General features: G+C 49.6%; 1 protein-coding gene across 1 annotated transcript in view; it reads left to right on the top strand.

Annotated features, from left to right (window-relative positions):
* The window catches only part of CFAP61 (cilia and flagella associated protein 61), a 297,694-nt gene that overhangs the window by 129,110 nt on the left and 154,373 nt on the right, over window positions 1-14,211 (top strand). Inside the window, exon 16 of the mRNA XM_060253782.1 lies at window positions 2,303-2,430. Coding sequence (XP_060109765.1) covers window positions 2,303-2,430 — 128 coding nt within the window. The remainder of the gene's footprint in view (window positions 1-2,302; window positions 2,431-14,211) is intronic.

Genomic DNA, 14,211 nt, shown 5'->3' with positions numbered 1-14,211 from the left:
TTACAGATACTATAATAGATTATTAGTTGAGATGGCAGTAAGTTCCTCTGTAAGAACATCTCATCATTCTGAAGAACTTTTGTTTTCTCTGGGAGTCAATTATATTCTGAGCCATTTAGTGAATTTTATTATCCACTGATTTTTATGGGTCTTTTGTGGAAACCATATCTAGGGTGGCCAGACCGTACCGGGCGCCCGGGAATGTCCCGGTTCTGGCCCCCTATTCCCGCCTCCTGGGCTGGCTATACCGGGACCATTTAGAGGTCCCGGTTTAGCCAGCCCCGGAGGCGGTGGGCCGCGGGCGCCGGCGGGGAAGGCGGCGAGTAAGGGAGGGACGCTCCCTCCCTCACTCGCCGCCTTCCCCGCCCGCGGGGCCCGGCGGCGGTGGCAGAGGCCTCTCCGCGGCCTCCGCTGGTCACTGGAAGCCCTCCAGAGACTCTGGAGGGCCTCCAGCGACCAGCGGAGGCCGTGGAGAGGCCGCGGAGCAGCCGGCGCTGGTCCCGGGAGGCCTTCCAGAGACTCTGGAGGGCCTCCAGCGACCAGCGCCGACCAGCGAAGGCCTCTCCGCGACCTCCGCTGGTCGCTGGAGGCCCTCCAGAGACCAGCGGAGGCCGCGGAGAGGCCGCAGAGCAGCCGGCGCTGGTCCCTGGAGGCCTCCAGAGGCCAGCGCCGGCAGTGGAGAGGCCCCCGCGGGTCCCTGGAGGGCCTCCAGAGTCCCGCGGAGGCCGCGGAGAGGCCCCCACGGGTCACTGGAGGCCCTCCAGAGGTCTGCGGAGGCCGCGGAGAGGCCCCCGCGGGTCCCTGGAGGCCTCCAGAGGCCAGCGCCGGCAGTGGAGAGGCCCCCGCGGGTCCCTGGAGGCCCTGCGGAGGCCGCGGAGAGGCCTGCGCTGGTCCCTGGAGGCCTCCAGAGGCCAGCGCCGGCAGTGGAGAGGCCCCTGCGGGTCCCTGGAGGGCCTCCAGAGGCCCGCGGAGGCCGCGGAGAGGCCCCCGCGGGTCCCTGGAGGCCCTCCGGAGGCCGCGGAGAGGCCGGCGCTGGTCCCTGGAGGCCTCCAGAGGCCAGCGCCGGCAGTGGAGAGGCCCCCGGAGGCCGCGGAGAGGCCGGCGCTGGTCCCTGGAGGCCTCCAGAGGCCAGCGTCGGAAGCGGAGAGGCCGCCGCTGGTCCCTGGAGGGCCTCCAGAGGCCAGCGGAGGCCTCTCCGCGGGCCTCTGGAGGGCTTCCAGGGACCAGCGCTGGCCTCTCTGCGGCCTCCGCGGGCCTCTGGAGGCCCTCCAGGGACCCGCGGGGGCCTCTCCACTGCCGGCGCTGGCCTCTGGAGCAGCCTGTCGGTCACTTCCGGGTTCCTGTCCTGCATCTCGACCTGTGTTATTAGTGACAGGCTGCTTCGGCGTGCCGCTGCGCCGGCCCCCTGGGTCCCACAACGATGGGACCGATGCCACAGTGATGGGCTCGAAACACTCTATAACCCCTCAAAAGAACAGCAGTCTAGCTTGCTTCCCCCGAGCCCTGCCGCCATAAGCCTCAAGGGGGCTCATTTTGCGGCATCTCCTGGCGGGAGGGTGGCACCCGCACGGGACACATATCAAATGAAAGAGGGGGCGCAGGGCTATGAGAAACAGCCGGCGGAGGGAGTCGGGAGACCACCCCACTGGGGGATCCACACCCCGAAAGTGATGAAGGTGGCGCAGATAGAGCCAACAGAGCAAACAGGACAAAATAAATAGGCTGCATTATGCAGCACAGTTGAGAAAGTGCCTTATCCCATATACTGATGAAGTATATACAGGATTTGAGAACAAAATTGTTTCCGGCGGTGATATTTGGGGGATTTTTGGGGACGTCACAGGAAGTGCTGTGAAGTCACTTCCTGTTTCCGGCAGTGGCATTTGGGGGAAATGATGTCATTTGGGGGAAGTGATGTCACTTCCCGTTTCCGGCAGGTGACACGGGGAAATGATGTCACAGGAAGTGGTGTCACTTCCTGTTTCCGGCGGTGGCATGACGTCACCGGAAGTGACGTCACTTCCTGTTTCCGGCGGCGCACGCGCTTCGCGTCCGCGCACCCCTACCTTTCTCCCCCAAAAGGTGTCCCTGGCTGGCCTTCAGACATTATGGTCACCCTAACCATATCAAGAAGACAGCATGTCCTTTCCTTTAGAAACAAATTTAAATGTTGGGAGTTCTGTGTGACAGGGAGGCCATTTTTAATTTGAGCCTCTAGCCAATGCTCTTAGAAATTGTTGATAGAATCCCAAAATTTTGTTTTGGATACTTGGGAGAAAAAAAACTAAAATGTCTCTTACAGGCAAAGTATGCATTGAACCACTTCAATCGGAAGCTGTCCCTGGAGCCTAAGGTGTCTATCAACGCAAGAATTGTTGTGGTTGGGGCATCAAATGTTGGAATTTCCTTTCTCGAAACGTTGATTTTTTGGTAAGTTTTTTGATTATATGAGATTTACTACATTTTAATTTCTTTCATTTCATAGAAGATGGGGCCTTTTGTCCATCTGATTTTCTTGGGCAAGAATGGTTTGTGGACATGCTAATGTGCACCCACAGGGTGCTGCTTTCCTCCAGTGGTTGGGAGGAATCCTGTCCATACAATAAGCCTGATCCCTATGGATGCACAGCTCTTGGTTGCGAACAGATAAAGTATGTGGACAGTATAGCCCTTTTCAGATCTTACTGTGTGTGTATCAAGAGGCTGGTGACGGCATGTGGATCCTCTTGATAACCATGGTTGCAATGTTGTCCAAAAAAAGGCACCGCTTAGATAGATGTGAACCTTGTTATGTGTACAGAGGCTTACATGTGGGCAAAATTTGTGGGTTTTCCTTTTCAGACAACATGGCAACTCCACACAACTGGAGGATGCAGGTAGTATGGGCTCTCAACATGCACAATTGGCAGTATCCTGGTATGTACATGTGTAACATCTGAAGAGGGCTAAACTTTCTCTGCAAGGGAAGATGAGTTTGGCTGAAGCCATCAACCAGAGGACCAAGCTCTGAAGGGTGCTTGATTCCACCTCCCTTGTACAGGTGGTGCCCTGTGACTATAGAGGAAAGAGGAAGAGACAGCTAAAAAGCTGACACACTTCCTTCCTGCTAAATTACCAGCATGAGGCAGATGCCCATGTTCAATTGCCTGCACCACCTACACACCCCTTCCTCAATAGCACTGGCCAATGTATGCAGTTGGAAGTGCTGTTGCCATTGCCATCAGGAATGCCAGTGCTGTGTACCACCCACACTGGGCCCTGGCAGCTGCTCTACCTCAAAATATGCTGACACATTTAGTAGGCCCTTCCTTCAGCTGCTACTACTGGAACCCTGCCTCAAGCTACAACCAAGCTTGCTTGGTTTCAAGAAAATCTTTTGACAGTTATTTTTCATACTTTTCCTTGACTGGAACACTGGGAAATTGCTGTGAAAGGTAGCAGAGAATTGTACTGCAATTAATGAATTAATTTCAAGTTATATAAAGTTCATACAAGCTTTTCTGCAGTTATCTCAAAAAGGATATTTATGAAGGGCTTGCAGCTTTTTATTGGCTGTGTTTCCCATGCCTTTAAAAGCAACCTGTTGTGCAGATATTTAGCCAGTGAATTTCTTTCATCCTTTTTAATATCTACAGGAGGAGTTTAATTTTGGTGTCAGACAGCTGTTAAAAGCAGGACCAGTAAAATGGTGCCAAGTTCTTAGTACCATCACTTCCAGTGCTGCTGAGATATTTAGCAGTAATCTCCAATAATCTCTTTCTGCCCCACACCTCTAACTCTCACTCACTCACTCACACAGAAATCTCTTAGAAAGGCCAGCTGGCTGCAACTGGGGGTGCCAATTTTTCATCAACAGAGCTCCTATGTCTGCAGCAACAGTATGATGAACAGAAAAGTTTCATCCAGTAAAAATGGAAGGAAGGAAGGAAAGAAAAAGAAAGAAAGAAAGAAAGAAAGAAAGAAAGAAAGAAAGAAAGAAAGAAAGAAAGAGAAAGGAAAGGAAAGGAAAGGAAAGGAAAGGAAAGGAAAGGAAAGGAAAGGAAAGGAAAGGAAAGGAAAGAACATAAGAGAAGCCATGTTGGATCAGACCAGTGGACCATCCAGTCCAAAATTTTCTCATATAATGCCCAGAATGTCCACCAGTGGGCCCAGGGCACTAGAAGCCCTCTCACTGTTGCTTCCCCCCCCCACCCCCAGCAACAAGAATACAGACAGAGCATCCCTTGCAGAGGGAAAAGAAAGAAGGGGGGGGGAGGGGGAAAAAAGCCTTTCTCACCATCAGATTACCTCAGCCAGCAACAATTCTGCCCAGGGTTCATTCGGTAAAAAATAAAAAAAAAGCTACTGGAATGCCCACTCCCTGCCCCTCCTGGCTGAAAAAAACATACACCCCTTCTTTGCCACCCAGGCCTCCCGGGGAAATCTCTCCAAAAGAACATACTGCAAGGCACATGAAAGCTCATACCTTGAAGAACACTTCATGGATCTAAAGTGCCAGTGGACACCAGCTTTTCTCTTAAACGCTGGGAGAGGGGAGAAGGAAGGAGAGGCACCCCTGCTCCTCTCTGCACAACACAGAGACGGGGGAAGGAAGGAAGCCAAAAAGAGCTCAGGCTTTGGAGCCTGTGTCAGTCTTCAAGGCTAGCTTTTCTCTGCACAACAGAGAGACGGTAGAAGGAAGGAAGCAGAGCAGAGGTCATGCTTTGCTGGGGGTGGGGCTAGCTTTGGTTTTTCTTGTGACCTGGTAGTGAGGCTTCCGTGGCCTGGTACCGGGTCCTGACCCTGCAAATGGGAAACAGTGCTCTAGAGCTGCTACATGGACTACTCTACATACCTTTATGAAACACTATACTTTAGACCAGGGGTGTCGAACTCGTTTGTTATGAGGGCCAGATCTGACATAAATGAGACATTGTTGGACCGGGCCATGTGTGTCATAAAATGTAATGCCAGGTAGCAGAGATATAAACTTTATAAAGGACACAAACAAACACAAATATATTTTTAAAAAAAACTTGCAATAAAACATGCTTATAACGTTAGCCCTTTTTTGTCTTAAAGGTGCTTTCTTTGTATCTCTCTTGCACAATCCAGGTTCTCTCAGTTGCACACCAAAATTACTGTGGAATGTTAATGAGATACATTCACCATACAAAGTTTATATAATGTTGAAAATATTTTTGAATTCATCAGATCTAATACCAAAGTGGAAAAGTACAATAAAGATACAACAGACTCTTGAGCAATTCATTAATATCAATAAACATCACAGTCCAGACTTCTTTAACTTCTCTTATGTTAAAGAAGTGAAAGATTATTCAGTGCTGATCCATCTGCTCTTGCAGGGGGATTTAAAGCGCTAGTGCTTGAAATTGACTCCGTTGTGCAAAGCTCATTTGGAGTTCATAAATACATTCAGCCGTTCTTCAAAGACGTGATTTAAAGCTTTGCGTCTTCTAAAGCATATTGTTACATGCTTTAGGAAGTCCTACAAACAGAAAGAACATTGCATATTGTCATTGTAAAATGGACTGTAAAATATTTATAAATTAATATGTGATGTGAACAATACTGTGGTTAATATTGCTTTTCAATATATGTATTAGTTAAAACTCTCATGGAGTGTTCAAAAGTCATATACCTTACTCATATCCGTGAGCTCTCTAGTTTGATATGCTGTTGCCACTTGGCATCTGAAATCACCTTTGTAAAGTTTATATCTCTGGTGCCTTGTGGTGCATTTTATGGCACACGTAGCCCAGCCCAGCAAAGCAACATGGCTGCCCCCCTAATTTGGCCTTCAGACCCTCATTTTAAAACCCTCATTTTTACCCATTGCCTTATTTTAACAAATACTCAATCTCCCCTTTTTTTCACCATGTTGCCATTACTTCCAGTTTCCCTTTGATGTATGTCTCTCTGAGAGAATCACAATGTGAATGTATTTGCAGATGGCGGGTATTTGTGAATGCACTGCACTGTGCATGGGTTTGGACTAGATGACCCCAGAGGTCTCTTCCAACTCTGTGATTGTATGTGCAGTTGCAGCACCAATATGCACAATATGCACACTGAACCTCTGGAATCAAGGTGGAAAATATTTCACACACAGCTTTACGTTTTGGAGGATTTATTTTTAAATCTTCACATTCCCTTGTCTCACAGTCTTCTTGTTTTGTGCACATTTATAAAAGGATTAAAAATATGTATTGCTAATGATAGCTTTACAGACGTGTCGATCTTCTGTGTATTTTCACTAAAGCTGCTAAAAATACCAAATACTACAATACCAGATGAGAATACAATCAGAACAAAAACTGAAAATGAACCTGGGAAAGAAAAGCTAAGGTTTAAATACCCATTCTGTATACATAGTTTTATCTGTACAATACCGTTCAGGAGGTGATGATAATGATATTGGATTTAAATCTCGCCCTTTACTCTGTATCTCAGTCTGAGAGTGGTCACAATCTCCTTTACCTTCCCTCCCCCCACAACAGACACGCTGTGAGGTAGGTGGGACTGAGAGAGCTCTTACAGCAGCTGCCCTTTCAAGGACAACTCCTTTGAGAACTATGGCTGACCCAAGGCCATTCCAGCAGGTGCAAGTGCAGGAGTGGGGAATCAAACCTGGTTTTCCCAGATAAGAGTCTGCACAGTTAACCACTACCAAACTGGCTCTCATGTCATGAACTAGGGGTGTTTTTGCATTATTACATACTTAATTTTAAATTTTACCTTGCTATAACTTTAAAATCTATCTATACCACTGTTGGTATATGGCCTATGAGCTTTTAAACCAAATAAACATGGATGATTATATAGTTTTTTAACCATATGCTTTAGCAACTTATCCATGTTAAGACTGTAATATATAGCATTGCTCATGAAACTTTGCTTATAATCAGGAAACTGAGTATAATCATGTAAGGACTTTGTGTTCAGTTGTTTTGCTTGTTTTTAAAATTATTGGTTAGGACGTTTTAGGGAGGAAAGAATTTTACATTTAAGGAATAGAGAGTGTTGTCATTTGCAGAAAGGCACACATTGCAGGCTGATCACTTGTGCAACCCAATCCTGTGCACAGTTACTCAAAAGTAGGTCTTGCCAAGTCCATTGGAGCTCATTCCCAAATGAGCATTTGCTTAGAAACAAAATGGTCTCTTGTGGCACCTGGTGAAGACCAATTTTTTTTCATTGATTAATTTATAATATTTACATAGCTGCCTTATAGCTATTTATATAGCTGTCTCCTGACCATACTTAGTACCCAAGGTGGGTTGGATGTTTAAAAAAAATGTGTGTAACTTGCATTCCTGGAGGCAGATATTCCCTGCCTTTCCCATTCCCTAGAACCCCTGCAAATATGGAGGGGGACCTGAGGGGATTGGCTAAAATCACCCCCTTCCTCTAGCAGGTGTTGGATGGAGCAAGCTCTCTACTTTCATCTGAAGAAAAGGAGACAGTGTTCCCCTCCTCATGCTGAGTTAAACTGCTTACCCTTGCTGTCAGCTGAGGGGATCACAGGGAGCTGCTGAGGGAGGAGGGAGATAGGGAAGACCCACCTTTGTGAGCACCTTCTGTTCACAGTTCATAAGATTCAACACTCACAGATTTATTGTGGCATGCGCTCTCATGGACTACTAGAACCCGCTTCATCAAATACATGAAGTATATCCTCACAACACATAGCCCTACTTCAACTGACAGTGGCTGTCCAAGATCTCAGGGAGAGGCATTTCGCATCAGTTACTACTTGAATTTTTAACTAGAGATGCAGAAGATGGGACTCGGGACCTTTTGCATGTAAAGAAGCTTTTCTACTGAGTCATGGCCCCATTTCCTCAGTTGGCATACGCACACTGAATACCTAGATTCGTGGTCAGAAGTCCACAAAAGAAACCAAAATGTGTAAAGTGCACTCTCTGTGATGAGGTTACAGGTATGTCTGTCATCTGAGGATGCACTTCATACCTCTAATAAAGCGGACTCTAGGACCTGAGTACGTAGAATCTGTAGTATTTAAGATGCTGCAACAGACTAATTTGGCTACCCTTTGGATTTTTTGTACATAGGAATGCAGTGTTAGTTCACTTGTCAAGTTCAAGGTTTTGAGCTGGGACCAACACACCTTCAGGAATGTCTCTCCCATTCCCCCCCCCCCTCAAGAGCATTGTGGTCAAAGGACTGAGATCTGCTGGTGCTTCCCAGCCCCAAAGATATCCATCTAGTCTCAACAATAGGAACTGAGTGACAATAGCGGCTGGCAAAGAACTGGAAACTTCACCTGTCCAGAATGCAGTAGTGTGTATTCTTATAGGAACACCATTAAGCAGTGCCAGCCCGTGGGTGTGTGGCGTTCCTGGCAGGCTCCCTGCCCGCCACCCCCCCCCCCCCACTGCCACTGCTGCCCTCCTTCCCTTCGTCATCCATCACTCTGTGGCTCCCGCCAGCCGAGACTGGTTCCCCGCCCTGAGGCTGGTCCCTGCCACCGTCTTTCCCTTTGTCGCCCATCACCACCACCCCTGCCGAGGCTGCCTGCTGCCCTTCTTCCCTTCATGCCACGTTGCTCCATCGCCCCCCCCTCCAAGGCTGGTCCTTGCCCCCCCTTCTTCCCTTCGCAGTGCTGCAAGGCAGCAACACACTCCATCTGGCGCTGTATCGTATCCTTTGAAGAGCCCGCGAGAGGAGATTTCGCTCCCCCTCCTTCCCGGAACTGGAAGTGAGGGGGAGCAAAGTCTCCTCTCACGGGCTCTTCAAAGGATTAGAAGCCATGCCAGCCACATCAAAGCCAGTATGGAGCTGCCTCGCCAGCGGCGGCTGGGGGGGACGACAGAGCGCGGTGCTGGCTTGCAGCGCTGCGAAGAGAGGGAGGCGGTGGCAAGGAGGAGGGAGGCAGGCAGGCAGGCAAACTAGGTGTTTGCCATGGGCACCGGGGGGGGGGGGGAGCCCAATTTGGCACCCTCACTTTCCGGTGCCCTAGGCAACCATCTAGTTTGCCTAGTGGGCGAGGCAAACACATCCACATCCATATACATCCACTCCTTTTCGGCTCTGATGCCGACCTGGCGGAACAATCTCCACACTGAGATTTGGGCTCTGAGAGCCAGTTTGGTGTAGTGGTTAAGAGTGGAGGACTCTAATCTGGAGGACTGGGTTTGATTCCGCATTCCTCCTCAAGAGCAGTCTTCAAAGAGCTCTTTCAGCCCCATCTACCTCACAGGTTGTCTGTTGTGGGGAGAGGAAGGGAAGCAGATTGTAAGCCACTCTGAGACTTAGAGTGAAGGGCAAGGCATAAATCCAATCTCTTCCTCCTCCTCCTCTTCCTCAAGTTCTGGAAAACCGATAAAAACAGAGATGTTACACTAGACCTATGGTTGAGGCAGCAGAGTCCTATTTACATTAGTCTCCCCTGCATTGGTTGGCGTTGTTTATATTGTCTTTTGTTGCCTTCCCCCTTAGCATCCCCTTGCATAGATGTGGGGAGCCTACATGGGAGCAGGTGGAGTGATTAAATGGTGCCATTGATTGTTATTGCTGTTATTTACTGCCGTTATTTTATTGCGTTTTAATGCCTGTTTGTAAAGTTTTAGATATCGGATTATGTACTTTTTGCTGTTGTAACCCTGCCCTGGGCCTGCTTGCAGGGGAGAGAGGGCTAGAAGTCAAGAAAATGAAAATAAATGAAATCTTTGGGTTTAAGTTTCGTTCCTCAGGGAGTTTAGCACAAAGCAGTGGCTCCCAACCTTTTTGGCACCAGGGACCAGTTTCGTGGAAGACAATTTTTCCATGGACCGGTGGGGGGTGTGTGTGTGCTGGGGTTTCTGCCACCCCCTACCCATGCCCAATCCTTGCCCCACCATGGGGGTTCTTAAATGAGGGGTAGGCTAAGGTCACTGCAGCACTGCCCCTTCTGCCCACCCAGGACCCGGGCAGGTGAAAGAGGTAGTGCTTCAGAGCAAGGCCTCCCTGCCTCTTTTGTCCACCAGGGTCCTGGGCTGGTGAAAGGGGCGGCAGAGCTGGTCTGTCTTATTGGGAGGCAGCCTCGGAATGAGGCCACGCTGCCTCTTTTGTCCGCCCAGGCCCCTGGGACAGTGCAGTGCCTCACTCCACAACCTGGTTGCTAACAGGCGACAGACCAGTACTGGTCTGTGCGCTGTGGGTTCAGGACCCCTGACACAACGTATAAAGCAGCCCTGCTAGGAGCAGATGGCACAATCCACATGCGAATGGGCACATTCAACTCAGCCATAGCAGTGCATTTTGCCATAGCGATGGTCTGATCATGAATCACTTCTTGTCGTTTCTTCGATACATACATAATTGTATTCACCTTAGCATACACCAGGCTTACCCACGTTTTGTTCTTCAGTAGTTACTTTTATAAACTCTTCCCATGCTGCTTTTACCAATTTTAAGTAAACACTTGTGGCTGACAACGTGTGGCTGTTAGATGCCCATAATTTATTTTTATTTTCTTACAGAAGAGGCAAATGCTAAATATAGACAGACTCAATTTAAGACCTTCTAAAGAGGAAGCTGTTTTTCCTCATTATTCTTCCTACCTAATTATTTTGCATCCACAGTTAGCACTGGAGCAGACAAATGATATTCGTTTTCTGGCAGGCCAATTACCATGACTGGAGTTTTGAAAAGATTTACGCTTAAAATGCTGAAAGATAATCTTCCTTCCTCGTACCTTTTTAATGTTACTGTGGTATTATTAACACTGGCTGTCGTTCTGGGCAGAATCCATTTGGGGCAGAAAATTTTGGCTTTTATGCACATTCAACTTACTCCTGATTTTCTTGACAGTCAATCCACAAGCATGGGAATCCATTTTAGCACAGTTCTTCTGCACTTCTGCCCTCTATCTACATTTTCACTGATGTGGAATTAGTTTATTTTCTTCTGCACATGCCATAAATAATGAGCATTTTCCAAGGGATGATACTGTTATCATCAGTGGTGTCATAGGGACCAGATTTCTTCTTTGGGGGTGTCATGGGTGCTGGGGACCCTGCAGAAGAAGCTGAGCCTGCAGAAGAAACGGTGCCCCTGCCACCTGCACCAGTGCCCCTGCCTCCTGCTGGAGAAGATCCAAGCCCCCCTGCCTCGCCCTCTCGGGTGGCTCGTGTGCGTGACTGCCTTCGTCAGGACCTCAGGGATCGGAGGAGGGCGGCACGCTCACGAGCAAGACGCTCCCTGAGCCCTGAGTTTTGAAAGGATTCTGGCCCTTCTAGGAGTGAGGATGCTTGAGTCTCAGCAGGATCCTGGCTGCCTCTCTGAGCCAGCAATTAGCTCAAATGGGCAACAGACAGCAGAGGGCTATATAGCTGTGGGCTTTGGGAGGAGGCTTTGTGGAAGCAACTAGTCACTTACCTGATGTTCTAGGATCCACTTCGGCTTTTGACTTTGGCTCCTGGACCCCCTGACTTTGACTTCGACTTCTGGACCCCCTGACTTCGGCTTCTGAACCTCTGACCTGCGATACCTGGACTGTGATTCGGTTTTGGCGCCTTGGACCCTCTTTGCTCACCAGCTACAGACCTTGGACTGCCCCTGGACTTTGCCTGACCCGGCCCCAGCCCGTGACAGGGGGTGTTGTGTATGTTGTGTTTTGTATGGGTTCCTGCCTGACTCATTGGAGCCTTATTTATTTATTTATTTATTTATTTAGTGGACTTATATCCCGCCCTTCTCACCGAAGTGTCTCAGGGCGGCTCACAACATAGTGATTCATACAATTCGATTTAAAACATTTACAAATACAATAAAACCGTAATTAATAAAACAAAGATAAGATGAGATAAAATCAGCGGTCTATAAAAGCATTTTGTTCCATCCGGAGGTGTTCTCATTATCAGTTAGGTGTTATAGGCCTGCCGGAAGAGGGCTGTCTTACAGGCCCTGCGGAACTGCCCTAGGTCCCGCAGGGCCCGTACCTCCTCCGGCAGCTGGTTCCACCAATGGGGTGCCGCTATTGAGAAGGCCCGATCCCTGGTGGATCCCTTGAGGACTGAGCTTGGGGACTCAGGAACAATGGATCCAAATCCCTTCTGCCCTGCTCCAATTACGGGCCCCCTGCTGGCTTGAATGATCCAATGGCATCCTAGCGTGGGAACCTTAAACTATATAGTTGGTCCCGTTGACTCAGTTCAGCAGTCTTCTAGTTTATTTTCCGAAAATTTCCATATTTTTTTTTCCAAAAAAAAAAATGCTTTTTTCCCCCAAGCTTCACAATTTCTGGAAATTTTACATCTCTACCAGAGGCCAAATAAGCCCCCTGCTTGGGGCTGGGTTCCTTGTAGAAGCAACAAGTCGCATCTATGTTGGCATGCATCTACTCTGGCTCTTGCCCTCTTGATCAAACTCCTCGGCTTCCTGACTCTCGGCTGCAGACGACCTTGCTCTCTGCCCCCCAACTCAACTACCTGACTCGGCTTTGGTTGGAACTCCCTGGCTCAACCTTGCACCGGACTTGGACTTTGCTCTCGACCGCACCCAGCCCGTGACACACAGAGACTTACTGCCAGCATTCAAAATATTAAATTGTTTATTAAAATAAAAAAGCTTACAAGCATACTTTAGCACGGCACCAAATCGGCAACCAGAAGAACAAAGAAAAGTTGGTCATAATCATCTCTTCTGTCCCTGGCTCTAAAGCTTGCTCTACTGTGGAAGTAGAGCAGGCAGTTCCAAACTTAAAAAGATAAAGGCAGTTCCCTGTGCAAGCACCGAGTTGTTACTGACTCATGGGATGACGTCACATCACAACATTTTCTCGGCAGACTTTTTACAGGGTGATTTGCCATTGCCTTCCCCAGTCATCTACACCATTGGCCCCCAACCTTTTTGGCCCCAGGGCCAGCCCACCCACCGTGGCCCCAGGACTGGCAGGGTGGGGGCACCGAATTCGCCCCCCGGCGGCACCTCCTCCTCCCTCCGTTTTCATAATTTTAAGGCCTGGGAAGGGGTGGTGAAGCGCATCCTAGGCTGACCCCCCCTCCGGCTGATCGTCAGGGAAAACCACGACAGTAGTGGCGAGCGACCCACTGAAAAAGTGGCACTGCCCTTGCCTCTTCCCCACTTCCTTCCCACGCCCAGGAAGGAAGTGGGGAGGAGGCAAGGGCAGTGCCACTTTTTCAGGGGGTCACTTGCCACCGCTGCCGCAGTTTCTCCCACCAATCAGCCAATCAGCAGGGGGGAGTCAGCCTTTAAAGAGTCTGGGAGGCGCTTCACCACCCCTTCCTGGGCCTTAAAATTGTGAAAATGGGGGCAGAAGGAGGTGCCGCTGGGGAGGTGGCAAGGCTGCGCTGCCCGGTTGCTAACAGGCCACGGACCAGGACCAATCCGCGGACCGGGGGTTGGGGACTCCTGAACTACACTTTACCCCCAGCAAGCTGGGTACTCATTTTATTAACCTTGGAAGGCTGAGTCAACCTTGAGCCGGCTACCTAAACCCAGCTTCTGCCGGGATCGAACTCAGGTCATGAGCAGAGCTTGGACTGCAGTACTGCAGCTTACCACTCTGTGCCACGGGGCTCCTCAATTCCAAGCTTAGTAAGTTACAAAATGTTCTAAGGTTGTCTCATTACCTCATACTTCCTGCATTCAGCCAGACAGCCAGGCCTAGTCACATGTTCCGGATGGCTGCTGCCTGATGACCAGAGCTCAGCAGTTGTAATGTATGGCGTTCGCAGAACGCAACCATTTCATAATAACGCAACAGCAAAATAGCGTTAGTCCGCCCAGCAGCAGAGGCAACTGAGAACATCCAGGTGCCTCCGCGCGGGGCGCTGCCACCCGCCAATCACAGCTAGTGGCGGGAAATATGGCTGGCCTGCATTGGACTGGCCAGCAGGAAGAATAGTTCCGGTGCTGTATATATGCGGGGCCCGGCCCGCGTGTTCGCTCTCTTCCATCTTGTTTTGTACCATGTAATAAACTACGTTGCCCTACGCTCGTCTCTGCGACTGGTACATTACAGTGGTGACGAGGATGGGATGCTAGCCTCATCGGCTACTACGGAGATCTAGGGCAACCACGGGTCACGACCGCCGCCGCCGCCATGGCAACCCAGCGCGGAACCACCGGCTACATCGAGACCTTCGACCCCGCAAATCCAGAGGGCTGGGAGTCCTACGCGGAATGGGTTGAGTTCTACCTTAGGGCCAACAAGGTCACTGACGCTAGCATGAAGAGGGACGT

This window comes from Heteronotia binoei, chromosome 14, assembly GCF_032191835.1.
Source record: "Heteronotia binoei isolate CCM8104 ecotype False Entrance Well chromosome 14, APGP_CSIRO_Hbin_v1, whole genome shotgun sequence".
NCBI classification, from domain to species: Eukaryota; Metazoa; Chordata; class Lepidosauria; order Squamata; family Gekkonidae; genus Heteronotia; species Heteronotia binoei.
The sequence above is the reverse complement of the archived record's forward strand: the minus strand, read 5'-3'. Positions and strand labels throughout refer to the sequence as shown.